Here is a 27036-nt window from a genome sequence, read left to right on the forward strand (position 1 = left end):
AATTTTGGTCCATTTTCTGGTCCGTGCCCATCTCTAGTAAGCAGCTATCAAGTCAGTCACTCAGTTGTTTTAGGCAAACTACTTATTTATGTGAGAGAGATTATCTCCCTTCCCTGATCTGCATAACAGTATCTCACTACTTTGAAAAATTCTTGTAAAGGATACATACATAATAAAGTGGGGCATTTAAAATAATCAAAAGCCCTGGAAAACCACTAAGGTTAAGTATTTGTAAATCCCAATTATTTCAGTGCACAAGACCTAAGCACATGATTAACCATCCCACTTAAACCAATAAGATTTACAATTGTTTCTCTTTGGATTGTGCAACAACTATTGCTGCTGCTGCTGCTGCTGCTGCTGCTGCTGCTGCTGCTGCTGCTGCTGCTGCTACTACTACTACTACTACATTTTTCATGGCTCTGTAATCCATTTATTCAGAACTTTAGTAGAACCACATGGTTTAGGAGTAGAGGTGGGCACGAACTGGGGAAAAAATGAACCATGCGGTTCATGGTTCGTGGCGTTTCATGAACCACAAACCATGAACTTTCACGAACTTGCCCCAGTTCACGAACCAGTTTGTGGTTCGTGGTTCATGGGGTTTAAATGCCCCCTTTCCTGCCACTTCGCAGCAGCATGAAAAGGGGAATTTAAACGAGTGGATCAGCTGCTTGTCAGGGAGATCCTCGACAAGCAGCTGATGCAAGCCGGTGGGGGTTTATATACCAGTTTGGGTGTCGCCGCGAAGCGGCACAGAAAGAGGCATGTAACCACCCACAATCAGCTGCTTGTCGGGGATCTCCCCAACAGCTGATCCAGGGGTTTAAATGCCCCTTTCCATGCCGCTTTGCAACAGAAAGGAAATGGGCATTTAAACCCCCACCGGCTTGCATCAGCTGCTTGATAGGGAGATATCCATTTAAACCAGGACCAATCTTGGCTGGCCAGCCAGGAGCTTCCAGATGGCCAGCCAAGCCCCACCCGCTGTTTGAATGGACATTTTCCCGTCGCCGGGCAGCCAAGCCCTGTTGTTTAAATGGGCATTTCCCCCCCACTCCAAGCAGTGGGGAAATGTCCATTTAAACCGGGCCCGGGCTTGGCTGGCCAATCAGAAACTCTTGGCTGGGCAGCCAAACCCCGCTGTTTAAATAGGCATTTTCCTGCCACTCCAAGTGATGGGGAAATGTCCATTTAAACTGTGGGTGGGGCTTGGCTGGCCAGCTGAGAACTCCTGGCCGGGTAGCCAAGCCCGGTCTCGGTTTCAGTGGACATTTCCCCCCACTCAGAGCAGCGGAAATGTCCATTTAAACAGCGGGTGGGGCTTGGCTGGCTGGCTGGCTGGGAACTCCTGGCTGGGCAGCCAAGCCCCGCTGTTTAAATGACCATCTGCTTGTCAGGGAGATCCCTGACGAACTTTAGTTTGTCTTCCGGTTCATGCCCATCTCTATTTAGGAGGGAGCTTGCTTTTAAAAATGGAACAGGATTGTATTAGTTTATTGTACCGTTTACTGTATATATTATCTTTATCTTACTACATTGTCTTCTACTAATCCATTTTTATGGTATGTCATCATAACTTATACTTGTTTTTGTTTGTGTTTGTATTCCTAGTCCTGTTTCATTGGTTATTGGATTTTATGCTGTCTGATTTCATTGTTTTTCTATATTGTACTCTGCCCTCAGTCTCAAAGGAAGGCTTTAAATAAATAAATAACTTCTAAGAATGAAGTCTTGTGAAAGACACATTTACTTTAAAATACACCATATGTCTTTTGCACACGCATATATATACTTCTGCATATATATAAAAATAAAATACTGCAATACATGGAAAATCTAGTGCAGCAAGTACTTGTGCATATGTAGATATGAAACCTTTTAAAAATAATTCCTTTTTATTTCAGTGTGATCATTGTTGGCCACTATACAATGACAAGCCATTTCATCCAGGAGATCAAGTCCATGCCTATAATTGCAAGCCTTGTCAGTGTTATGGTCATGCAATAAGCTGTTACTACAACAGGACAATGGATCTTTTTCCTAATGAACACTATAGAGGTGGTGGTGGAGTCTGTGATAACTGTCAACATAATACCACAGGTAATTAACACAACAGACCAGAGTGCAGAGTCATAGTGGCTGACTTTTGCAATCATTCTGAGGAATCATTAGATTTGAGCCCAAAATGTAAGAAAAATGGCATTTTCATTGTGCATAGAAATCCAAAGAATGGAATTGATTTCTACTCTGTAATAGACTCAGTTATAGGAAAGAGTAACCCGTATCTTGGAAATGTAGCTATGCTATATGCACTGTGAAGTGTGGATCTGCACCCTCCACTACAGGTAGTCATAAGACTTGTATGCCTGTGCACATAATGCTGTTTATGTCAATGATCCTTCTTCCTGCTTTAATCTATAATACGTTTATACATAATATGCACACAGTGGTGGGTATGCACGATGGTCCACTTCTACACTGCTTCTTTATTTCTAAACATGTGAACAGGCCCTTAATTGAAAATCATATTCCAGCATGTTTGAGCACTGGAATTTAGTACACAATGAAAATTTGTCAACCCAGGGTGTGGCATCTCAGATTGGCCAGATTATCTAAAAATAGCTGTGTTATGTAGTACTTAGCACACTTAAAAGGGATGCATTCTAAGGGTTGTCATGTGCCTGACGGTGGGCAAACTCCCAGTGATTTACTTCTCTGTCAAGTGATCTCTAGTAATTGGAGGGAGGTGACAGACTGCCCGGTAATCACCTGCTATTGACAGGCAATCCAGGCAAATGGCAGCGTGCATACTCCCTTGCCCCATGCATGACATTGCTTCCATTTACACAGAAGTGATACACAAGGGCTGATACCTTCAGAACTGGCCTCAAACGTAGTATTTTTACTGAGCAATGCTGTTGCTTCCAATGTAACTGGAAGTGATATCATCACGTGCAATGCGTGAACCTGCATGTGTGAAAAGAGAAAGGGTAAGTACCTGTGACTTTCCTCCCTGCCCAATTCTGCTGGTTGCCAGGAAGCACCTGGCAGCCATATATATTCTGCAGTTAGTAGACTGCTTCATCAGCAACAGGTTCTATATAATCTAGACGGGCCTGTGCAGATGAATCAGCAAAATAGTATGTTTGTGAGCATTGATGTTGATGGCCAAGGCCATTAAATTATTTCTCAGTTTAAGTAGTCCAAGCAACCGTCAAGGTATGTTCTGCAGAGAGTTTGAGATGTCATTTGGTTCCTGCAGTTTCTCATGATTGACTATTCTGAGATAAAGTTTGATTGTATGAGTTGTATTTTTACAATTAGAACAGGACATGTGGGGAACCCACAAGGACTTGCAAGGTCTGTCTCATTTTCCCTCCCTCCACCATGTCCTCTTTCCCTTCCCTGCTCCCCATAGCCTCTCTCCATTTTCCTACTTCTCTCCTTCCCACCCCCTCCTTTACCCTCTGCTCCCAGGCAGCCTCTCATCTATGGTCCAGTTGTGTGGTGCTGGCTGAGCTGGGCCTAACTGAATGGAGGGGAACCTGCAGGGATTTGGTGTGTGTGTGTGTGTGTGTGTGGGGGGGTACTTCACTTTTCCCTATATGCCTGTCTCCACATTATTTCCTCATTTCCTTTTCCTGAAAGCCTCCATAAGATCACCTTTTCCTGCATCTTTCTCTCCTTCAAACCCATTATCTCCTTCAAAATTACCTTTTATTTGCCTCCATCTTTTATATTAATTAATTTACTTCATTTATATACTCTCTTTCTCCACAATGGGGACCCATAGCAGCTTACATCATTTTCCTTGCTTACATATTCTCTTCACAACAATCCTGAGAGGTAGGTTAGACTGAGAGTGTGTGACTGGATCAAAGTCACCCAGTAAGCTTCCATAGCAGAGTGGGGATCCAAACATGAGTCTCTGAGAGCAGAACCACAAGTGACAAAAGGCACAGATTGGACACTTGTCAGCTTCCCTCAAGTTTTGATGGGAAATGTAGGCATCCTGGTCTCTCAGTTTCGCTCTCTGACTGCTGCCCAATGGACTTTTCAACTGTCACTTGTCCAACATTCTGCCAAGCTGCCTGCATTTCCCATCAAAACTTGAGGGAAGTTGACAAGTGTCCAATCTGTGCCTTTTGTCACTTGTGGTTCTGCTCTCAGATCCTGTCTTGAAACTGTAACCTCTACACTATACTGGCGGGCAGGCGGAGGGGGGGGGGCTGCCAGGCCTGGGTAAGTCATGTGGTATCAAGTCACCCAATGGTTGCTGCTGGGCCTGGTCCAACGATCTCTCTCAAAGTTCAAAGGAGCTCTAGAGAGGACTCCCCTCCTCCGCCTTTTTCCTGATAGAAACCAAGCCTGGAATACTAACTAATGGTTGCATAGCAACAGCCACAGAGGGCATGTGGTTAAAGCTACAGGTACTCATTTTATCATTTTAGGTTTTTTTCAACACCCCCCCATGCAATGTATTTTTAAAAGATTTTTCTGCAAACGGGGGGCATTTTTCAGGTGCTGGAAGATCTGTCTTGTCCATTCATGTATCCAGTCTCCGGATTTAAGTATCTTCAAGATTAGAGCCACTTCGCTCATAGTATATACAATGTTTTCTCAAAATTGAATGATCTGACCATGGTAATAATATAGGAATGGATCCTACTTGCTCTTTTTCTGACACAGAAGAGAGGAAGGACCTATTTGATCCCTGTAAAGTTTATGTCAGGGTTTGTGGGATCCACATGGACCATAAGCAATGCAGGAGGAGGTTGCATGGAAATCAGGTATCATCATTTCTTCTCCCTCTTACACCAGTACACAGTCTTGTAGGGCTCAACTCAGTATCTCAGTTATCAGGACATCATCTTTTCATGTGTTGGGTCAGTTCCTATTAGAGTAGAAAAACAGTATTTGTTTAGGAAGGCAGGAGATTCAGATTAGCCATAAGGAATCAGTTTCAGCACTTACAGCAAAGTGCCCAAGACCAACTGGTAAACTAAAGCTGGCATTGGCTACAGGAAGGAAAAGGTGAGAAGCATATGCTTCTTCCCGTGACTTGAACCAGAGTACCATGGTCAGCACTGGCAAGAAGCTGGAGCAGAACCTTCTGAATGAACAGAAGACCTTTTTGTACTTCCCTCCATAACATTTCATCCTTGTGAATGAGTAGAGATCTTTCAGGATTTTTGACCCCTATTATCTATGATACATGTAGAATCAACTATACAACAAGGTACCTTGTGTATCAACAGACTCTCCAGTCTAACCTAGACCTCCAGGACAATTTTCTGTTGGATATGGTTGGTTGCCCAAAAGTTGTGCTATTGTAGGGGTGGAGTGGAAATGTTTTAAAATGATTGTTGTAGGCCAACTATTACATTTATAAACAAACGCTACTTGCAGAATATTTCTAACTTTTCATGCCCTACCTGTGGTGATTCTGTATACTATTTTTTGTACCCTTGGTTTTCCAAGGGTCTCAGGGATAGTAGATAAAGTCTGAGATTCAACAATAATTTCTTTTTTAAGGTATAGAACAGATATTCATGCAGGATAGCTTTATAGGAGTGTTGTGTTATGTAACAGATGGAAGTTTAATGGAGTAAAACATAGTTTGTAACAGGTTCATTGTTTCATATGCTCTGGATCACTAAATTGGCAGGTAGAGATGAAAGGTGCATTAAAATGGACGTCCTGAAAATTATAGAATTCTCTCAAAGGAATAGTCTTTAATTTTGAATTATACAGCTAATTTTAATGAATTGGAAGCTATAACGCATAACCTTTCCTTCATGCAGGAAGAAATTGTGAGCTGTGTAAGGATTTCTTTTATCGGCATGTGGATGCAGATCTCTCAGCTGTGAATGTCTGCAGGCCGTGTGAATGTGACATGGCAGGCACTGAAACTACTAGCCTCCTCTGTAATAAGGTACATGATTTTGACCCAGAATGTCAGCATATTTGCTATCATCAACTTCTCTTTGCTGTTCCTTGTAAGATGAGATAGATAAAAATTTTGCTGAAAAAAAGCCCTGTTCCAATATTACAAAAGATTCACATTGGATTCACATGAATATCTTTTATTTGTAAGTTAACTTACTTTGATTTGTAATCCACCATGCCTGTAAAGGCACATATTAGATGATAATGCTTTAAACCATTTGCAAAATGCTTTATATATACTGTAAATAAATACATTACATGGCACATGAGCTCATAGGAATAACCTATGAGATCTGGCATCTCATAGATGCCAAAGAATTAATGTCATATGCTGTTGGAATCATATACTTTGAGCATAAACAACAGAAACCTTACATGCTATGCATGGTGGAGTGGAAGTCCATGTCCCCTGGGATCCTTTTAGCAACCTCACTTCATATAGATGCCATTGTATGGGGAAAATAATTTGAATGCCATGTCTGTCACATCTATGATTAAATAGCACACAATAATCAACCATTTTAGATGAGGTGCAAACCCGTTTAGAAGATGAAATGTAGGAATGTGCATTCATTCCCGAAGTAATGAAAATAAACTGGGGAAACCTCATTCATTATCTTTGTTCATGAAAATGAATAGAAATATCAAAGAATGCCACTCATTTCATTTGTTTCCCTGTGTTTTTGCCTGAAATTGTATATAAAACTGTATCCCTTTCTCCTGTCCTATTGATATTTGGCAGAGTACATCCATTTAATGAGAGGAAGGATCTCTGAAAATTTCATACAAATCAGATGGCAAGCACAGAAATGATATCTAGGAATATTTCCCATTGAAAATAATGGGGACAAAAATTAATATAAGCAAATACAACAATATAATGAAGATGAACAAAATTGTTGAAATGAAAATGAATGCAAAAACAAAAAAAATGCAGAAGGTTGAGTTGGAAAGCTGGTGCTTACAATGGACCACCAGTTTCTTGGTTCATTTACTGAAGCTCTCACAATATTTGTTTAAGGGGGCAGGGTTTATCAATGATTTTAAATCCCTGACATTCATTCAGGAATAAAAATACATGATGCAATAATAGCTCCATCACAAAAGACTGGGCTGGGCAGTCTTGGGGTGGGGTTCAGTGTTTGTATTTTTGACTCACGGTAAAGATTATGTAATGATCAACAATCCCTTTATCTGGCAATGTATTGTGGTTTTTCCTGTTATCTTGTATTTGTTTTTTATGTTCGCTGGGGACATGATTTTATTGGTAGCTTTGATCCTTCAAGAGGCTTTGTGAGCACAGCAAGATTTGATGGCTTCTACCTGTGAAGAGCTCATTGCTGCCATGGGGTTTAGGCTTCTAAAGCAATGTGAAATCTTAAAGCAGTATACTTATTATACTGGCAATGATAGCGTGAAATATAGAATTTGATTTCCTGGGCTGAATGTTGATACTTTTTTAACCAAGTGCATAAAAATTTAAATCATTTAAAACTCTGGAAACAAAGATCATATGATGAGTTAAAAATAGAAGGAGAGAGAGAAATTGAATGTCAACTTTGAGATGCCTCCTTTTGTGTAACAGATACACTGTAGTCATTGTAACAACAGTAAGTAGCTCTAGTTCCAGGTGGTAAACTAGTTTGTCTTTTTTTTTTTTGGAGCGGTCAGACTGAGAAATGAGCTCCAAACCAACATTATATATAAAAAAGAAAATAAGGAAAAATGGGTTGTACTGTACAGCTCAATAAGGCATCAATAGACTACTGCAATAGGAGCAAGGAAGAGCACAATGATTAAGAGGCATTAAAAAATAGATTAATAAGGCTGGAGAGTATGAGCTGAAATGAATTACATGAAATAGAAAGGCATTATTGAAGGAAGTGTTTCCAGGTCTGACCTGAGGAAGATGGAGTCATAAGGAATAAGGACCTTGGCTCATGAAAATTAATTGTCACGTCACAAGGATAATTTTCAAGGAAATGTGTTAAAAATGGGCCAGAATGCACTTTCTCTGCATAATTTACCATTCCTAGCAGTTCATCAATGCTTTATTTTTTTTGTACTGAACCAGTTATATGCCATTTAGCTCAAATGAAGATGCAGAAGTCCAAAAAAGAGTAATCACGAGTTCTTTATCCTTTTAAATCAACTGTCAAAATGTGTAGAAAGGGGGAAGTGGTTCTTTTGTCACAATAGGCCCATTTTTTTCTCGATGTAAGCTAAAACAAGAAGGCAAATGTGATGATAAATGGAAAAACAATGAACACAATTCAGCCAAAGTTAAGCACTGTTAGGCCCCATTGATTTCAATAAAGGTGTGTATAATTGTGAATATGATCATTATGTGTTTGTACTCCTTTGCTTAGGAACTACTTTTTTTAAAAAAAAGATGGAGGCAACTGACCTTGGCTTTGCCCTCCAAGGTCAATTGCCTCCATCTAGTCAATGTCCTCTCTGTTTTGAGCTTTACTGGTTTTAAAACTCCAAAGCCATGCCATCCTACCTCAGACCTTGGGGCCACTATGTTCTTATATAATGGCTGAGGTAGCTTTGCTCCCTAGAAACTGGCATTGTGCACACCTAGCCCCCCAGTCTCTCTTGTCTCCATTATCCCTTGCCTGCTCCTGAAAGCCCTTTCATACTTGTTTCTGGGGCATGCTAGAGTATCTCCTCCTTGCTGCGTAGAGAAGTGCCTCAGAGAATGAGACAACAAAGTCCAGTTCATGATAGGCAACTGACCCAGACTAACCCATACAAGCTGCTTTTATGCAAAGGACACTCTGGCCTCTGCACAAAGCCCACTGGCAGGGTATATAATTCTTCAGGTTCTCTGTCCCCCAGGAGCAGAATCTCATACAGCAGTGGAAGGGGAGAGGGAAAAATGCACCAATCAATTCAGGTGATGAATTGATCCTGAAAATCTTGTTGGTCTCTAAGGTGCCACTGGACCCAAATTCTGGCAGTAATAGCCTAGGTGAGATGCAGGTCCTGTTTTGTCAGGCTCCAAGTAGAGCAATGCCCCTTGTTTTCTGTTTTCTTTTTTCTGATTTAATCTACTAGTTTTTAACCCATAAACGTTCAGCCAAAATACTCTCTAGAAAGCTTTGAGAAAGAAACATTTCATGATAAAGATAATGTAACATAATACCCATTTCAAGCATGCTCCTGCTTGCTCCCAATAACAGCCAAGCTGCGGCGTTTTGCACCAACTGGAATCTCCTAGTTAAAGTATATGTGAAACTTATGTATAGTGCACTATAATAGTCAAGTCTTGATGTTACCATAGCATGTATCCAGGTGGCCAGATTGTCCATGTCGAGATAGGAAACCAACTTCCAGGCTAGAGTGAGGCTATAACCCTGCATAATAACAACATACTTAGACAAAAGTAGTATGATTATAAAAGAAAAATTAGAAGCAATGTGAGGGGGAAAAATGAACCAAAAGCTTGAAAAGAGATGTTTTTCCTGATACTTGAAGTTTGAATAGAGTAGGCACCAGGTATAGGGAGCGAATTCCAGAGATTAGTCATCCCCAAAGAGAAACCTTACTTTACTTCTGAGAGTGTGGACATGGGAGTACAGAGTGTAGGGCTTCTCCAGGAGATCTTAGTTGATAGACAGGATCTTATAGAGCAAGCAGTACTTTAACTACTCTGGTCCAAGACCATTTGGGGCTATTGGCAAGTGGCAAATATACTCTTCTTGGCCATATTCTTGAATATGTGGGGTTGTGCAACTCTGTGCTTTCTTGTATAAACAGATCAGGCCTGTTTTTAGAAGTGAATCTGCCTTGATCAGCCAGAGAGATTCTTAAGTTATTAGGTGTAAATATCTAGCAAATATCTGGCATCTGGAATTATGTCTAGAACTGAGTAAGTGCTATTAGAGCTCTTTCAGTACGTGCAAGAAATGATTCCTGTACCATGCTGTCAGTAATCTTTATTGGGCAGCACTGCATACAACATGCTACAATAGTCTAATCAGGATGCAATCAGGGCATGAATAATTGTGAACACTTCCCGCTCTCAAGGAAAGGTATAGATCCAGATCTACTTGAATCTGCTCTTTTGATTATAATTATGAATCTGCTCATTTAGGAAGAATGTAATCCCGTCTTGACCACGTTTGACTCGTTAATCCCCCATTGGCTCTATTGTTGACAGTACCTCAGTCTTTGTCTGGTTTGAGTTACAGTTTATTGGTCCTCATCCAGGTGATTATCTTTTCTTCTTGTTCAGAACTGCACTGTGTCATGTAACTCAGCTGAAAATGAGAACTAGAACTGAATGATTTATAGATGACATTACAGTCCAAATCTCTTAATAACCTCTTCTAGCAGTTTTATGTAGATATTGAACTCGTGAAACAAGACAGCACTTTGTGGCACTTCATTGTAGAAGTGCTGTGGTGCCGGTATCCCTCCATACCACCTGCTGGTACCAATCTGCCAGAAAGGAATTCAAACCAGTGGAGTGCTGTGCTCCCATAACCCATTTTTTGCCACTTGGACCAGAATGATATTATGGTTGATGGAAGCAAACGCTGCTGAACAGCAAGATTTGCATCCAGTGGCAACCTAAAGACCAACACGCTTTTCAGGGTATAAGCTTTCAAGCATCAAATTTCCCTTTGTCAGCTACAAGTAGGAATAGAGATCCCTAAGCTTCTATATTGCACTCAGTAGATGAAAGGAGTTTAGCAAAGAAGGGAGTCAGGATGTAAAGGTACAATGTTACAATATAGGTTGATTAGAGGAGAAATTAGCATCTGTAGTGTGATAAGAATGGGGAAAGAAGGTGGCATGGTATAGCTTGATCTCGTCAGATCTCAGAAGCTAAGCAGGGTTGGTACTTGGATTGGTGACCTCCAAGGAAGACTCTGCAAAGGAAGGCATTGGCAAACCACCTCTGTTTCTCACTTGCCTTGAAAGCCCCTTGCTGGGGTTGCTATAAGTCAATTGGGTCTTAATTGTATCTTATCTCACACACAGTGAGATAAGAATACGATGTCTGTATTCAGTGCAGGTTGATGGTGGTGGTCTATTGCTCTGAATTTATGAATGAACTCAAGTTCCGCAATCTCATGTTTTAATCTTCCCTTGAAGCTTCTCTGTTTGAGGGATGCCACTTTTAGGTCAGCAATGGAATGTTCTGGAAGATTAAAATGCTCTCCCACAGGTTTTTGAGTGTTGTGATTTTTAATGTCAAATTTATGTCCATTAATTATTTTTATAGGGACCAACCTGCTTGTCCAGTATAGACAGTGGAAGGGCACTACTGACATTTGATATAACATTGGAAGATGAAGAAGTGAATGAACCTGAGATTGTGTAATTGGTGTTGTTAGGTCCAGAGTTTGTGTTGTTGGAGTGAATATGGAGACAGAGTTAACATCATATTTTATTGCAGGCTGTGGTCCCAGAATCCATGTTCATGTTAGGAAGTACATTATTGTGAGTGAGAAGTTCTTTGTGGTTAGAGGGCTGTCTGTAGGCAAGAAAAGGTTTGCGTCCTAATGCTTATGAGAGAGAAGTATCATAGGTTGCAGGTCATTAGTGATCTGTTGAACTGGTTTGAGCTGAAAACTGTATGTGAGCACCAGTGGCATTCTATTGTTTTGTTTAAACCTATCTTGTAGCAGATTATCCCTTGATAAAATTGGTATGTGGGTGAGGACAAACTGGCAGAGCTGGGTAGTGAGGTCAGCTGTGAATTTGCCAGATAATCTATTCCCAATGACTCATAGTACATCTTTGTGTGGGATGTTGGTGTATAGAGACTCAGAATCCATGATGGCCAACAGATAGCTTTTTTCTCAGAAAGATTGTAGTGTTTCTCACATTTCTGGGGGCATTGATAGCATAGAGTCAGAGAGGTCCAGAAGTTGCTGAGAAGTCCAAGAGTTGCAGCTTCAGTTCCAAATATAGGCCTGAGTCTGGAGTTGCATACAGTCACCACGTTTTAGCATGTTCCCATATGCCAATGGTTAAATCATTGGGGTCCAGAGGATAGCTTCTTCTTCTTCTTTTTTTTTTAAAGCTAGAGGATAGCTTCTGGCTAAAGAATTGGTAACTGCCTCCCTCGAAGAAGTTGGAACTCTCTGCTCCCTTAAGGAAATATTGACTGTTCCTTGGACACCATAGGCCTCTCTATTCTATTAAGTCAAGATAGGTAAGGAACAAACTCTGAAGTGGTAGCCACACCACTGCAAACAGCTTGCAGAAATCCTCATGCCACAGTAACTCAGACTTACATAAACAACTGTGACTGGGCTGTGATCTGATAGTGGGATACCATTAGATGCTCTGGTGAGCTGACCACACTTTCTCAAATTTCTGGGAGAAATAGAATCAGATTATTTATTTAAAACATTTTAAAACCTCCTTTCCACTCAATTTAAGGCCCCTTTGATCAACAAATTTAGTCACAATCTAACAAAAGGTAAGCATTTTAAAGCCTACTTAATTTAAAAGAAGAAATGAGTACATGCTTTAATCTTTCCCATTCAAATCACTACAGCTTAATGTGACTTGTGTTGAATTTTGGCCATCTTTATATTGTTTGGCTGTAGGGATGCTTGTACTGCCTTTTCCTTAAAACAACAAAAATATTTGTCTTGTAATAAGCAATTTAAAATGTGTGTGGGTAGTAGCTATACCCCCTTACTATCAGTAGCCCTCAAAGAAAGAGCATTCTTCAGAACATTTAGAGCACGCTTCAGAATTTCACAATTTTGTTTTTTCCTTAGAGATTATTCTATGTTTTTTTTAAAGGTTTCATAAAATGTAGGTGATGGCTGGCTGACAGTTTTTTTTTTCTTTTTTGGAAAAAGATATCACTTCTGAATTTAAACCAAATAATCTTTGATTCTCAAAGCAATATTTAGAACAAGATGGTAAATAACATCAAGTCAAAACTACTTAGACTAAAAAAAAAATGCTGTACATTATTCTCTTGCTATATGATTGCCTATAATGTTCATGCAAAATTAAACATCCTTCTGTGATTTGATGGAACGAAGCAAGTTTTAAATGTCAGAGTGCATGTCATTTTCCCATTCATCTTTTGTCCTTTTCCAGGTTGCTGATGAAAGCTTGACTTGGTTTGGTGCATTGATGTATAGAGTGAAATGACAACAACAAAAGTATAACAGATATTCAATATCACCAGCATCAATTCACACCTGTGACATCTAGGCTGACTAAATACAAGCACATCTCAAAAACATACACATTAAGGGTGCATTTGATTTGAGAACTTTCAAAGGCTAACTTTTAAGACAGCAAATTTTTTCACATTCATTATTTTTTTTCTTGGGTTTTTAATATCAGGATCTCTGGTGCTATTGGGAGGAAACCATAAGAAAAGAGGGTAGTGGTAGCTCATCCTACCTTCACCTTTCAAATTGGTTTCCTGTTCTCCATGAATCTTCTTCCTTCCTATTCCACTGCCCCTCCCCTTTTTCATGCTTCCCTCACATTGCCAGTGGTTCATCTTTAAAAAGTAGAATCACAACTCAAGACTCTCTGAAAGCCATACCTTCTCACCTGGAAATCTTGCCATCTCATCTCATTATATATGGATGTGTACACTGTGATTGAATAATGGTGAAGGAATTTGCCTTGTTAAGCCTGTGGACACTTCTGAAATTTTGAGAAATGGTAGTGGGTGCCATCACAAAATGGCTACCATAAAGATTGAGTCCAGTCACAATGTTGGGAGCTTCCAACCAAAGCATCCATCTTTCAGAAAGCTCAGGAGAAAGGGTGGTGGGTGGGTGCAAACCTTACTCCAAGAAGCAGAAAGCCAGAATTGATTCTTTGCTTTAGTGCTGTTTGGTTTTACTTTACAAAGAAAGGGTAGAGGATGGCCACAGGGAGATGTTGTCAAGCCCAGAGATGTAAGAAAAACTGTATCTCTGGCCAAACGGAGTGTATGGAAATGAAGAAGGAATAGGCTAACTTTAAATTAACCTGTATCTTCATCACATTCCCTCTGTTTTTTGGGGATTCTTGCAGATAACATGTACTCAATAAAATGAGGGGAGAGCCATCCTTGTTTGTCTCAAGTCATTGATTAATTTTTAAAAAGACAAGCTTACAAAGCAGCTGGTGGTTCATGTATTTTATTTGCCAACTGACTCTAGAGCTTGTATGGGCTTTTAAAGGTAAGTTGAGGATATCTGTTTCAGTCCTTCAGTTGAACTTCTGAACTGAGGACCAGAGGGTGGTTTTATATCTACAGGGTTTCAGCTTTCCAGGGCCTTTCTGCCTGTCTCCAGGTCTAGGTGCAGCTTTCTCTACTTGTTCTTGGCTGTCTGCCTGCAAGTTCTTAGGACATGGCTTAATAGGGGCAGAATAGAACAGCTGTACTGGGTTTTGCTTATGGACTTCTTATGCTAAGGAAACAACAAGCTTTTAGGGTGCTACATTAGAGATTATAGAATATTGAAATACAAGTTTGGTATTTGTTCGCAAATGTGTTATTACAAATAGTGTCATTCTAGTTTATGGGGTTCCTGCTTCTTAGTTGTCTTACCTTAAATCTCGAAAAATTCACAGAGCTTTTACACTCACCAGGAATAATTGTTGCTTTCAGAAATTCTCAATGGGAGATTTTTTTTCAAACTCCTCATCAGGAAAGACTCTGTGTCAGGCTCCGCTTTGAGGGGTCAGGGCCTGAGATAGACTTGCCCTTCAAAGTCCTCCTTTCCTTCACAGGTGCTCCTTGGCAGCCTCAAAAGTAGGGAAGGAGGAAGGAAGGAAGGAAGATTACAGCACATTTGGTCCTCTTTCTCTTGTGCAAACCCTGCTCCCTGTAGCATAGAACCCAGAACTGTCTTCTCCCTGGCCAAACGTGGCAATCCCCCCTTTTAAAGGATCCTCCATGAGAGTGGCTCTGCCCCCCCTCAAGTCCTGCCAATGCTAGAGGAGGCTTCCTCCCTCAGGATGATAGACCCTGTAAGAGACCTATCCCCATACTCTAGAATTTCTCCTCTGCCCCTCCCTTTTCTGACATGTTAAAGCTCAGCTACAGTGTGGGGCTGGCTGGCCCTTACCAGGCCTTGTGGCTCGGCTTCTGCATCAGCCATGGGAGTACAACCTTCTCTGGCCTTCCAGCTACAATGGCTGCTATCCTTCCCAGCTGCTTCACAGCCTGCTCACTTCCCTTTCCTCACAAGCAGAGGCAGCATCTTGGGAGCTTGTTGGGGCTGCAGCCACCCCCCACTGCTCCATGCAGTGGCATGGAGCCACTTGCTGCTGCCACTGTCTGCCAGCCTCCTGCTTGGCTCTCCTGGGGTGACCTGTCTCTTGGAGTGCTGGTGGGGGCAGCTGCTACTGGGTGAGCCTCAGGAGCTGTGGTGGAATCTGTTCACAGGAGAAGAGGTAAGGACAGAGGTGGGGGCCCCTCGACCCTGCACAGGCTAGTTTTCCTGAACATTTATCACACGTGCTGTATTTTAACTTTTATACCAAGTTGAGGAACAGTATAATTAGAATACAATTTCAAGGTCATCTGATGAGTGGTTAGTTCTATACCTTTTATCCAACTGGAATCCTTATATCACCAATCAAGGTACTAGGCACTTTCAGGCTGCTATGAGCCTTCATGGGTTGCTTATTGTTAAGGTTTCCTCTTTCAGAGCGATGTTTATTAGTATCATTCTGGATGTTTAGATTTGTATTATTTACTCATGTGGTATTTAAGCTTGTTCTTTTTATTTCTAATTGTAACAAATGTCAGTAAAGGTTTTCTGCTGCAGATGGACTTCTACTTTAAAAGGACACCACTTTTAGAACTAGGATCCACTGCACTGCCCTCTTCCACTTCATTCCCTGGGTAACGTTGAAGATCTGTGAAAGGGCAACTCCCTCCTTTTCTCTTTGTGCTGACAGGCTTAAGCAAAACAACTGTTATCTTTTATCTTACCTAAATGAAAATTTTAATATTTTGGCCTTAAAAAGGACCTAAAGTAGCTAATAAAACATAAAACAACATAGCAATTAAAAGCTACAAGAAGAAAACCTGCAGGAAGGTTAAAACAGTGAAGAGGACCAATCAGGGGAAAAGATCAGAGCCAACTAAAGAGTGGGAAGAGTATAAATAGCAGAAGCAGCCAATACTTTAGCTAAGGAATAGGGATGGGCATGAAATGGGAAATAACCAAAACTAGCATTTCGTGTTTCGTTGCATTCCTCGAATCATGAACTTTCATGAAATTGTCCTGTTTTGCAAAACGATTCGTTAGTTTCGTGATTCATCAGAACCCAGGGCACTTCAATGGCCCCCTTCATACCCAGAGAACTAAACTCTCAGGAAGACTTCAGCAAGCTCTCCTCTGCCACCCTTACCCAACAAGCCAGCAAGAACAAATGCTCTAAATAAGAATATAAGCAAAGAAAATTAAAGAAAAAAAAGGTAGTCAAGCTAGGCCCCAGAGTCAGGCAATGCTCTGAGACTGAGGTTGGGTGGGGTGGAGGAAAGAAGGCACCCTCATTCAACAACCTTCCCAGCAAGGCCAAGAGCTTTAAAAGAGGCTTTTCAGTCTTTTTTAAAGCAGCAGCAAATCCAGCCAAAAGCTCCCAATTCCACTCTCTCACTCCAAATCCCAGCAACAGCTCCTCCTTCTCCCTCTGTCTACTGGAACTGAAAAGCATGAGGCAGAGAGCTGTGCCTTATATAAGAAATACTCACATAGAGCAGAACAGGAGGTCTCTGGTTGGCAGAAAGACCTGCCTAACAAGGTTTGGAGGGATGAGATTGGTGTTCCCATGGCTACAGAAGGCCCATCTCCTCAGTTGCGTAGGGGATTAACTCCCCTGCTCCTTGCTGTATAGGGCAGAATGGAAGCTCTCTTGCTGACGGGGAGAGCTGCTATCAAGGTTATGTGGGTTAAGACTGGGGTTTCCAATGGCAACAGAAAGTCTGCAGACATTCCGGGCCAATGTTACCTAGGGAATCGATGGATTGGCACCAGCCTGTCTGGCATCACAAATTATTCATGAATCGAACGAATAGGCCCCAAAAGTCGTGAATTTTGTGAAAACTGCGGCCCCTCGAAATGCATTTTGTGAAACATGAATGGCACAATTCATCACAAAATTTGATTTGTATTTTGATTCGTGCCTATGTCTACTAAGGAGCCCAAATATGCCCCAGAAGAGCAAGACTTTAGCTGGATACCAAACTGCCATCATGGTGATGCAAGCGGGGGTCCCTCAAGAAGGAATTCCACAGTCTTGTGTTGAAATGAGTATGTGAAACTTTTCCTCCTACTTTTATATATGCTCGGACCTTCAGAAAAGCAATAATACTTCCCTTGATTGGGAGCTCATAAGACCACCACAAAGTGAGCTGCAGATGTCTTTTAAAAATGCAGCAAATGGTGACTACTGAAAATATATGTATATACCTTCATAATAATTTTAAAAGAATGATGACCCTGTCAAAATACTGAAAACCTCTTTTGTATTTTGAGATTCTGAATGTTTTTTGATAAATTTGTTTGTATAGGTTATTATATCTTTGTTTGATATGTGCATGTTTTTTCAACAGCGTTCTCTCCCTTAAATGATCTTAAGAAATGTGTATTTCTCTTATACTGCAAGATAGCTTCTATAGCATTCCTCCCTCATTTCCACTTAAAGGTTTTGAGCCTGTCAGCCCACCCATGTTGTTAATGAGCATCCATCTCAAAAAGAAGACATGTTCATGATTCTACCACAATTTTCTTTTTGTATCTTTCTAGATTGGAGGCCAGTGTAATTGTAAGAGACATGTGTCTGGCAGACACTGTAATCAGTGCCAGGAAGGATTCTACAATCTACAACAGTCAAACCATGATGGCTGTAGCCCCTGCAACTGTAATACCTCTGGGACAGTCAATGGAGATATTACCTGTCACCAAAATTCAGGCCAGTGCAAGTGCAAAGGAAATGTTATCGGTAGGTGATATGCAAGAATCTAGATTTCTTTCTCTCCTCCAGAAATAATTAAAACAAAATTGATGGTGATTTTTTAAAATGATGCATATGTGAATTAACAGAAATAATTAATTTAATAATCCTATCCCAATCGCACCCTGGTGCTTTCTTTAGTCTCTGCATTAGTTGTTTCTGCATTAAATAGATTTTTGTAGTAACATCAGCACCTGTCACTCTATAATAATAAAACATAGAAATAGTGTAATTTACTTACAGCAACAAATGTTTCTTTCAAGAAAACAGTCCTTTCCCAATGTTATATCCTTAATGAATTTTAAGCAAATAGCTTCTATGCCAGTTTTCTTACAGACCAAAATAAATGGATTTTTACTTCTATTCTGTGCTATGTGATCCTTTGTGATAAATCTTCATTCTTTTTTTCCTCCCTCTTATGATTCTTTGAACTGCTCCTATGAAATGCAAAATGTCAACATAATTCTGCAGATCTTGTACATTGCTAGGGTTAGTTATCAAGGGCCACATAATTTTAATTTTGTAACTCAATGACAACTTGATTATAATAAACTGCTACCTTCAGTGTTATTTATCATTTTTTTAACAAGACATGCTTTTTTGTTTGTTATTCCCACAGGTATTTTCCAGAAATTAGATTTGATTATAGCAATTTATTACTTCCAGCATATTTGAGGGGAGCCACATCTATGTAAGGACAAAATTTATCAAGCACCCAAAATATACAGTGCATATAATGTTCTTTGAAGTATTGATGTATGGCAGTATTATGCAAGGAGAATTTCCTGATGAAAGGAATCCTGAATGGTAGCTGTACGTGCTGCAGACATGTGATTTTAAAAGAACATTTTAGAGTCATTCTACTAGACACCATTTTATTACAAAATTAACTAAGACATATACTGATTCTAAATATGTGTTATAATATCAAAAAGCCTTTTCCATTATTAAGACCCATGTTATGGTCTAATGAAAGCTTTGCATGATAGAAATCTTATCGTCAAAAACCATTGCACAGTTAACCATGCTTAAATTCCATTCATTCTAAAAAGATTTAGGACTAGTTTACTGCTAAAGATTTTTTTAATATATTAAGCTTCAGGCCATATGTAGGAGGTTGCTCCACCCCAAGACATGAACATAGCCAATTAGCCTGAGCCAGTGCTGTGTAGTGGTTATAGTGTTGGACTACGATCCAGGAGACTTAGGTCTGAATCTCTGTTCTGACATGGAAGCTCACTGGGTGTCCTTGGGCTATCACTCACTCTCAGCCTAACTTACCTCACAGGGTTGTTGTGATGATAAAATGGAGAAGAAGAGAGCTGCTTTGGGTCCCCATTGGAGAGGAAGGCAGGGTATAAACGAATAAAATATAATAAAACTAGCCTCTCATGGACGGAGTTCATAGTGATGTTTTCCATGATGTTCTGTTTTTCCCATGTGCTTGGAGGGTAGAACTTCCATGTAATTTCCCATTAATCTGCTCGATTAATTAATATATCCTGGAAATGAATAACATGTCAAGTTTGTTTCTCCAATCAGAACCAGAATCTGAACAATCCAGATTCTGATTCTGAACTTTCATTTTAAATTTCACAAACTGAAGATTGTACAAAATGAAACTATAATTTGTTGGGGGTTTTCCGGGCTGTATTGCCGTGGTCTTGGCATTGTAGTTCCTGACGTTTCGCCAGCAGCTGTGGCTGGCATCTTCAGAGGTGTAGCACCAAAAGACAGAGATCTCTCAGTGTCACAGTGTGGAAAAGATGTAGGTCATTTGTATCTACTCAGGAGGGGTGGGGTTGAGCTGAGTCATTCTGTAAGAGTTTCCCAGGGTGTGGAATGCTAATGGCGGGAGGCTTCATTGTATCCTGAGGAGGTTCTTTTGCCATATATCAAAGGAATTTTTGCCATATATCAAAGGAATTACTGATCAGATGGGAAAGCTTATGAAAAAGCATAACCTTCAAGCAGTATTCAGACCCACCCGAAAAATACAACAGATGCTACGATCAGCAAAAGACAGCAGAGACCCCCTCACCTCTGCAGGAGTATACCGTATACCCTGCAGCTGTGGACAAGTTTACATCGGGACCACAAAGCGTAGCATCCAGACAAGAATAAAAGAACATGAAAGACACTGCAGACTTGGACAGCCTGAAAAATCAGCAGTGGCTGAACATAGCCTAACTCAAACAGGGCACAGTATCTTATTCCAGGACACCAAAATACTGGACAACACTTCCAACTACTTTGTCAGACTGCACAGGGAAGCCATTGAAATTCACAAGCATAAGCAAAACTTCAACAGGAAAGAAGAAACCTTAAGAATGAACAGAGCATGGGCTCCAGTTCTGAAAAACACCAGGCCAACAAAACACTCCACACCCGACAATAGCCCTGCAGAGAAGATTAGCACATCAAGCACCAATCCATATGCAAAAGAACCTCCTCAGGATACAATGAAGCCTCCCGCCATTAGCATTCCACACCCTGGGAAACTCTTACAGAATGACTCAGCTCAACCCCACCCCTCCTGAGTAGATACAAATGACCTACATCTTTTCCACACTGTGACACTGAGAGATCTCTGTCTTTTGGTGCTACACCTCTGAAGATGCCAGCCACAGCTGCTGGCGAAACGTCAGGAACTACAATGCCAAGACCACGGCAATACAGCCCGGAAAACCCCCAACAACCATCAAACTATAATTTGTTATAAATGCTAGTTTTTACTTACTTGTCTGTGTGTATTCTCCATCAGTTACCAGTTTCTATCACTTCATGCAGAACATGGAGGAATCTGATGCAAGGGAGAAATAAGAGAAGGGACATCCCACGTTATATAATGCCTTGCTAGGAGAGATGGGCACGAACAGCAATACGAACTAAAAAAAGCCACGAACAGCCCAATCAGCTGTTCACAAACAAGCTGTTCATGAGGCCCCATTCTAAACGAACATGTGGTCATTGCAAGCCTCGTTCATTGCTGTTTGTTGCTGTTTGTCAAGCCAGACAATCTGGCACCTGCAATCAATTCCCTTGGCAACCGGAGGCAGCGACTGCCTGAACTCTGTCCGAACTTGTGCTGTTGCCCTGGAAACTCCAATCTAAGCCCAATTTAGCTTGATAGGCAGGTCTTCCTTTCAAGTGTGGAGCTCCAAATTTGTTACAAGGAAGCAAAGAGCAGGGGGGGAGGGGGGCTCCCAGCTCTGGTTTTGCAGACAGTGAGGGAGAGACAGTTGCTGTGTGTCATTTTGAGAGAGAGACGGGGAGAGTGCATTGGAGCTTGAATTTTCTTTGTGTGTGGTGGGATAGGGATCTACCTCTTCAAGTTCCAGGGCTGCTGCCAGGCTCTGGGCCAAGCTATTATTTATTACTGGTACCTTTCCTGCTTCCTGCTCAGGTAAGGTTTCTGGGATTGGTGCGGTAGGGATCTACCCCTTCAGATTTCAGGGCTGCTGCCAGGCTCAGGGGCCAAGCTATTATTTATTATTGGTACATTTCCTGCTGCCTGCTCAGTTAGGGTTTCTGGGAGTGGTGCAGTAGGGATCTTAATGGCTGGAGGAGAGCCTGCTGGCCCCAATGAACAATGGACATGTTCGTGAACAGGTCATGTTTGTCAATGTTCGTTGTTCATGGATGGCAACGAACAACGAACACCATGTTTGGGTTTTTTTCTGTTCATGCCCATGTCTACTTGCTAGTAATGTACTGCAGGAATAATTTGCTTGTCAGACATTCAGGTTGTTTTCTGCCCAAATACGTTTCAGTCCTAAGACTGTAATTTTAGTAATCCATTCAAATATAAATAGCATTACCATAATCACTAACATTTCTACCTTTGAATATTTGATTGAGGAAATACGTCACACTTTAAATGGGTTGTGTATAGTATTGACTTAGAATTCTGCTTTATAAAGTATTTTATATATTATTCTAGAAGACAAAATATTCTTTAAGACATTTTCAGCCATCCCCTTTCTATTTCTTCCCCTTCATTTCATACCTCAGGGAAAAATATGTAAATAAAAATGTCTCCTGAAATTTTCTACATCTTTTCCCAAGCATTGACCTTTTTGGTAAAGCAATATATATCCATATCAAGCTTTCCCTTTGTAAGATTTCTGTAAAAAATTGTGATTATGTTTTTCTGTGTTGGTATTGAACAGGCAACTATTTTACAGGTTCAAAGCCTTAGTCCTGCAAAAACATGCAGATTATGTGCAGGTACAATATAACTCATATGCTGTAATAGAATATGCTTATTTTGCTAAGTATACAGGCACCAGTACACTAAAATTGGTTGTTACTTCCCAGCACCTATACACAATTGTGTGAACAGAGGCAGATACAATCAACATTTCCTGTCTGTATCATTTCCCTGTTAGTCATGTTTGAAACATCTCCTAGGTTTGTTTACAAAAGTAGAACTCCTGTCTTTGACGATTATGCTTGCAAAATTACAGTACAGCAAGTACATGCTATAGGACCAGTTCTAGTATGTAGTCTCTTCACTGCATAATTGATTCAACATAGTAATTCATCTTTGGTTTTCTGTTTAGCCCAATACTGGGACTGCACATGCGCAGGCCACCCACACATGTCAACAGTCTAATACCCCTGCTCTTAATGTTCCTGTTTAGTTGGAGCAAGGCTTACCAAATCTCCTCTTTAAAAGACCAGTTGGTTCCAAGCCATGATGTTCTCCATGGTTTTTATTCTATATATTTCATTTGTAGAAAAAGAATGGTGGAAACAGGCCTATCCTAGATTTGCATGATCTTAACAAGTTCTTGAAAGTAATACATTTACAGTGCGATCCTAAAAAGAGTTACACCCTTCTACTTGCATTGAAGTCAATGGACTTAGAAGGATGTAACTCGGCTTAGGATTGCACTGTTAATATGGAGTCTGTCTATGCAAGACATCTGACACATGAAGAATATGTGTTGGGAGATGCAATGGTAGCCGGGAAGGGTAGTTTAAAAAGACATAGCCGGCAGCAGGGCAAAGGCTTTGCTATACACTGGAGCTGCGTGAAGGTGCTGTGAAATGCCAGAAGGGAAACTTCAGCCCATTATAACCTCTCCATGTCCAAGCCTGGCTCTGGAATGCTGCTCCAGCCCATTTCCAATCCTCACTGTGCTCTGGCTGTGATCCCACACAGTTTTAGACTGCAGAGGTGAAACTGACAGAGCCTTTGGGGAGGCGAAGATAAAATTAACAAACCCTTTGAGGAGTAATCTGCTGGCTCTGTCTTTTTAAACTACCCTCCCCGGCTAACATTGTATTCTCCCTACACTTGATGAACATGTGCTGTGGCTTCTCGTGGGTTTGTTGTCTGCTGTTGTTCAAATGTTAGAAATAAATTCATGGTTTGCTGTCCTTGATGTCTAAGATGTATACTTCCACATTTCCATCCATCCAGCATTTCAAATATCGGCATTCCATTTTCTTTTTAACCTTTTACCACTTTGCCGTTAGTCTTGGTTGTGGCTTTTCAGATATTTACTAACTGCATGGCTATTGTAGTAGCCTTCTTATGATCACAGGGTTGCGCAGTGTATTCCTATTTGGATGACTATTTGGATTGTAACATCATCACAGTCTGAACTTTCAAATCACTTTAATCAGATCCTCCACACTGATCAGATTAGGTTTAGGGTTTAATTGAGAAAAAAATCCATATTATGTTCCCCTCAGCAAATCCAACTTATTGGTGCTGTATTATGTTCCATGTTAGGATGGACATTTGTAACTTCCAATGGAGCTCAAGTTTTAAAAGCTCTGGTTACATATATTTTTTCTAAGTAATTTCAAGCAATTCAGAAACTATTAGGTCTTACAGCTTTCACTACAGCTGTTATTCCTCTATCGAGACATCACATGAGCCCCTTTCAAAATTGGTTTTAAGGTTATGTTGCCCATCTGTTCATTCACAGAATGCTAGTTTTTCCATCCCACACAAGGTAATAGGTCCCTATCATGGTGGTCCAGGGTACCAATCTGTTCTCCAGTTTTCAGTTTGAAACTCAGCTGTCAGAAGCCACTGTCATTTTTGATGCTTGATTACTCAGTTCACTGTCATGAGGCAGTTGCCCATGATGTTTGGTCCCTCACTGAAAGAAAATTGCATATTAAGAGATTAGAACTTAGAGCTATTTGTTAGGCCCTTGTTTCCTTTTCAGATCCCATGTACAACAAGTCTGTTACAATTCAAGTAGACAATGCAATGGTTCTGTATTAACTAAACAAACAGGGGTACTGCCTGTCAGGATCTCTTTTAAGGCTCATGTTCTTAACCAGAGTTACGCCATGTTTAAGTTGCAGTTGTTAAGCTTTTTCTCCCTCCAGGTCCAGATGTTGTTTTGACTGCATTTTCCATGGGAGAGAATACTTCTTATCTGTCTCTTCAGCCAAAGGCCTTGGCAGCCCAGGCCTTCCCATGTCCACGTTCTCAGCATACAGAACTATGGGGGGAGGCTGGGAACGAGGGTTTGATGTATTGCTAGTTTCGTTTTGTATCTCATTCTCAACAATGCCTTGGTTCAGTCAAGTCTTCTTTAGGCCTTGAAATATGGACACTTGTATCAGAGCCTAATCTTTCAATAAACCTTTTGAAATCAAGAAACTTGTGCTTCTTGCAGAAGGGGGAGATGAACTCTAGATAACAGGGATTCCATAGTCTGACATTTTGTTGAGAATCCTGCTTCAACTCCCCCGACCCCTCACCTAGGAAGGATGGATACCAGCGAAGACCTGATTGATCTGTCTGTTCCTGGAGAGGAGGGTGCCGGGTTAAAAGAATTGCCTGCTGGTGGTGCTGAGCAGGACAGAGCAATCATTGAGGTAGCCCGACCAAAGACGAGTGGGACTCGCGGACGTGAACAGCGGATATCATTGCCAACTCCTCGGCAGTGGGGCTCTAGACCCCGGGAAACCAGGGAGCGGCGTGCTGGTACCATGTTCTCCCACTCGATGATTGATCTAAGTAGAACCGTTGGGTTGACGGATCCGGGAGCAACGGGAGGACCTGTTTGGGAAACGAGTCACCTATCCACGCTCTCTGCAGGCACTACACGGACCAGTTCCCAACCGTGGTACCATTGGGATGCGGAGGCCGTGCGCCTGGTGGAGGATAATCCACGGGGGGAGGCCAGCAGGCCTCAGGACTGGGAGACCGCGCGCAATGAACTTTTGAGTTGGGATTACACCGATGTGGGTTCAGCTGGAACTTGGAACAATGGCGCGGGAGCCCAAGGCAAAGACGTTGGAATCGCTTGCAAAATCAAGCCCATGTGGTGCAGTATGGAATACTGGCAGTGATGGGGATATCCAAGGGCTGGATGGCCAGGGCAGCAGCAGAAGAAGGGCACCCTGGGGAAGCCGAGGCAGAGACTCCAGCAGGCGAGGAGTCTTCGGAGTCGGTGCCGGGGATTTCGGAGGATGTGGTGGAAGAAGTGGAGAGACACCAGCGAAGCTGGGAAGAGACCTTGCTCCAGCCAGACCAGACGGTGCCGGGCGAGCAGGAGGAGGAGGTAGAACTTGGTACTCCTGCCCATTACTGAAGGCTGGACGACAGGATGGGGGCGATGGAAGGACATTTGACCCAGGCTGTCTATCTCATCGGCTTGTTGGTGCAGGGCGAAAGGTCCTCACTGTCAGGTCTGACGTAAGTTCCTTGTATGATCTAACCAGAGAGACTCCATTTTAATCCTGTCAGTGTTTTAAGCTCTTCTTTTGCAGGTGGCAAGCAGTCCAGTAACAGTTATCTCACAGAAGAGGAATGTTTTGACTACAGTCTTTCCAGCCTTGGGAAAGTTTCACTCTCTCAGCTTCAAGCCGCTTGTTTTGAGAACTGTGGGGGGAGGATGGGATTTGCTGTGCTATGCTATTTTGTACCTTAACCTTTACCTTCATTCGTAACAATACCCGTGTACCAGCCAAGATATTGCATCTTGGCCAGTGGACTATAATGGTTGTTTATATTCAGTAAAATCTTTTGAAACCAATGGACTCATGTCTAATTGCAAGAGATAGTCTGGATTGCAACTTTTAATAAGCCACAGTCTGACATTTTGTTACGAATCACATCTGTTCCAATCCCTAAACTGGGGCAGACGGATACCAAGGCTGCTCCCAACAGGGACCCTTTGTTTGATCCTTATACCTCCCCCGGTTCGGAAGGACTGGAACCTCCAAGACCCGTTCAGGGAGGAACGGAGTCCAGACGTACTGCGCTGATTACCCTCGCACCTGATAGAGCTGAAACTAGGCCCAGGGCGGCAGCAGAACCTTTGATATCCCTGCCTACACCGATGCAGTGGGGCTCGAGGCCGCAAGAGACGAGGGAAAGGAGAGCGAGTGCGGTGTTTACTAAGTCGCAAATGGACGGGAAACGAAGTATCGGCTCAATACCAGAGCATCCAAATAGCCAGCCGTGGTATCACTGGAATCGAGAGGCCGATCAAATCGAGTGGAACCGAAGAGCTTCGGAAAATACCCAGATGTGGGAAACCTCCCGTCACGACGTGATGAGTTGGGATTATGCGGAAAGTACCCCGTGGATGGGGCAACGCGAGCTGACCGAACAGAGTTGGATACAACTACAGAGCCGAACTTTGGCGGTCGATGCTGGAATTTCGGCGGTGACCGGATTGGCCAAAGGAATATTGGCGGGGAGAATGGAAACAGAACAAGGTAACGGGGCACAGGGCATGGGAGAAATTCGGCCTTGGCCTCGGGCGACGGCGTCCTATACGGAATATATGGAAACCACACAACTTCCCAAAGAAACTCCTCAAGAGTATGCTGAATTGGTGGGGGCCACGGCGGCCCCAGAACATGTACAAATATTAGAAGAGAGACTGGGTAGTATGGAGGAGAGCTTAGCACATGCTGTTCACCTGCTCTCCGTACTCGTGGTAGGAGGATCAGAGGAAGGCACCTCACAAGGAGAGGGTGCCTCCAGTCGAGTTGTTGGGCAAAGTCTGGCTGCCCTGCAGGCTATGATCCCGAGGGAGCAACCGCTAATACCCATTGACGATCAGCAACAACCGGTACAACCACCGGAACAACCGCAGGGTCCAGCAGATGAGACACCGGAGGAACTTCCCCCTG

The 27036-nt window shown here is 41.9% G+C and overlaps 1 protein-coding gene across 1 annotated transcript in view; it reads left to right on the forward strand.

Moving 5' to 3' along the window:
* The window catches only part of USH2A (usherin), an 843391-nt gene that overhangs the window by 127068 nt on the left and 689287 nt on the right, over positions 1-27036 (forward strand). Inside the window, exons 9-11 of the mRNA XM_054970549.1 lie at positions 1908-2103; positions 5808-5938; positions 17706-17901. Coding sequence (XP_054826524.1) covers positions 1908-2103; positions 5808-5938; positions 17706-17901 — 523 coding nt within the window. The remainder of the gene's footprint in view (positions 1-1907; positions 2104-5807; positions 5939-17705; positions 17902-27036) is intronic.

This window comes from Eublepharis macularius, chromosome 1 (genome assembly GCF_028583425.1).
Source record: "Eublepharis macularius isolate TG4126 chromosome 1, MPM_Emac_v1.0, whole genome shotgun sequence".
Lineage (NCBI taxonomy): Eukaryota > Metazoa > Chordata > Lepidosauria > Squamata > Eublepharidae > Eublepharis > Eublepharis macularius.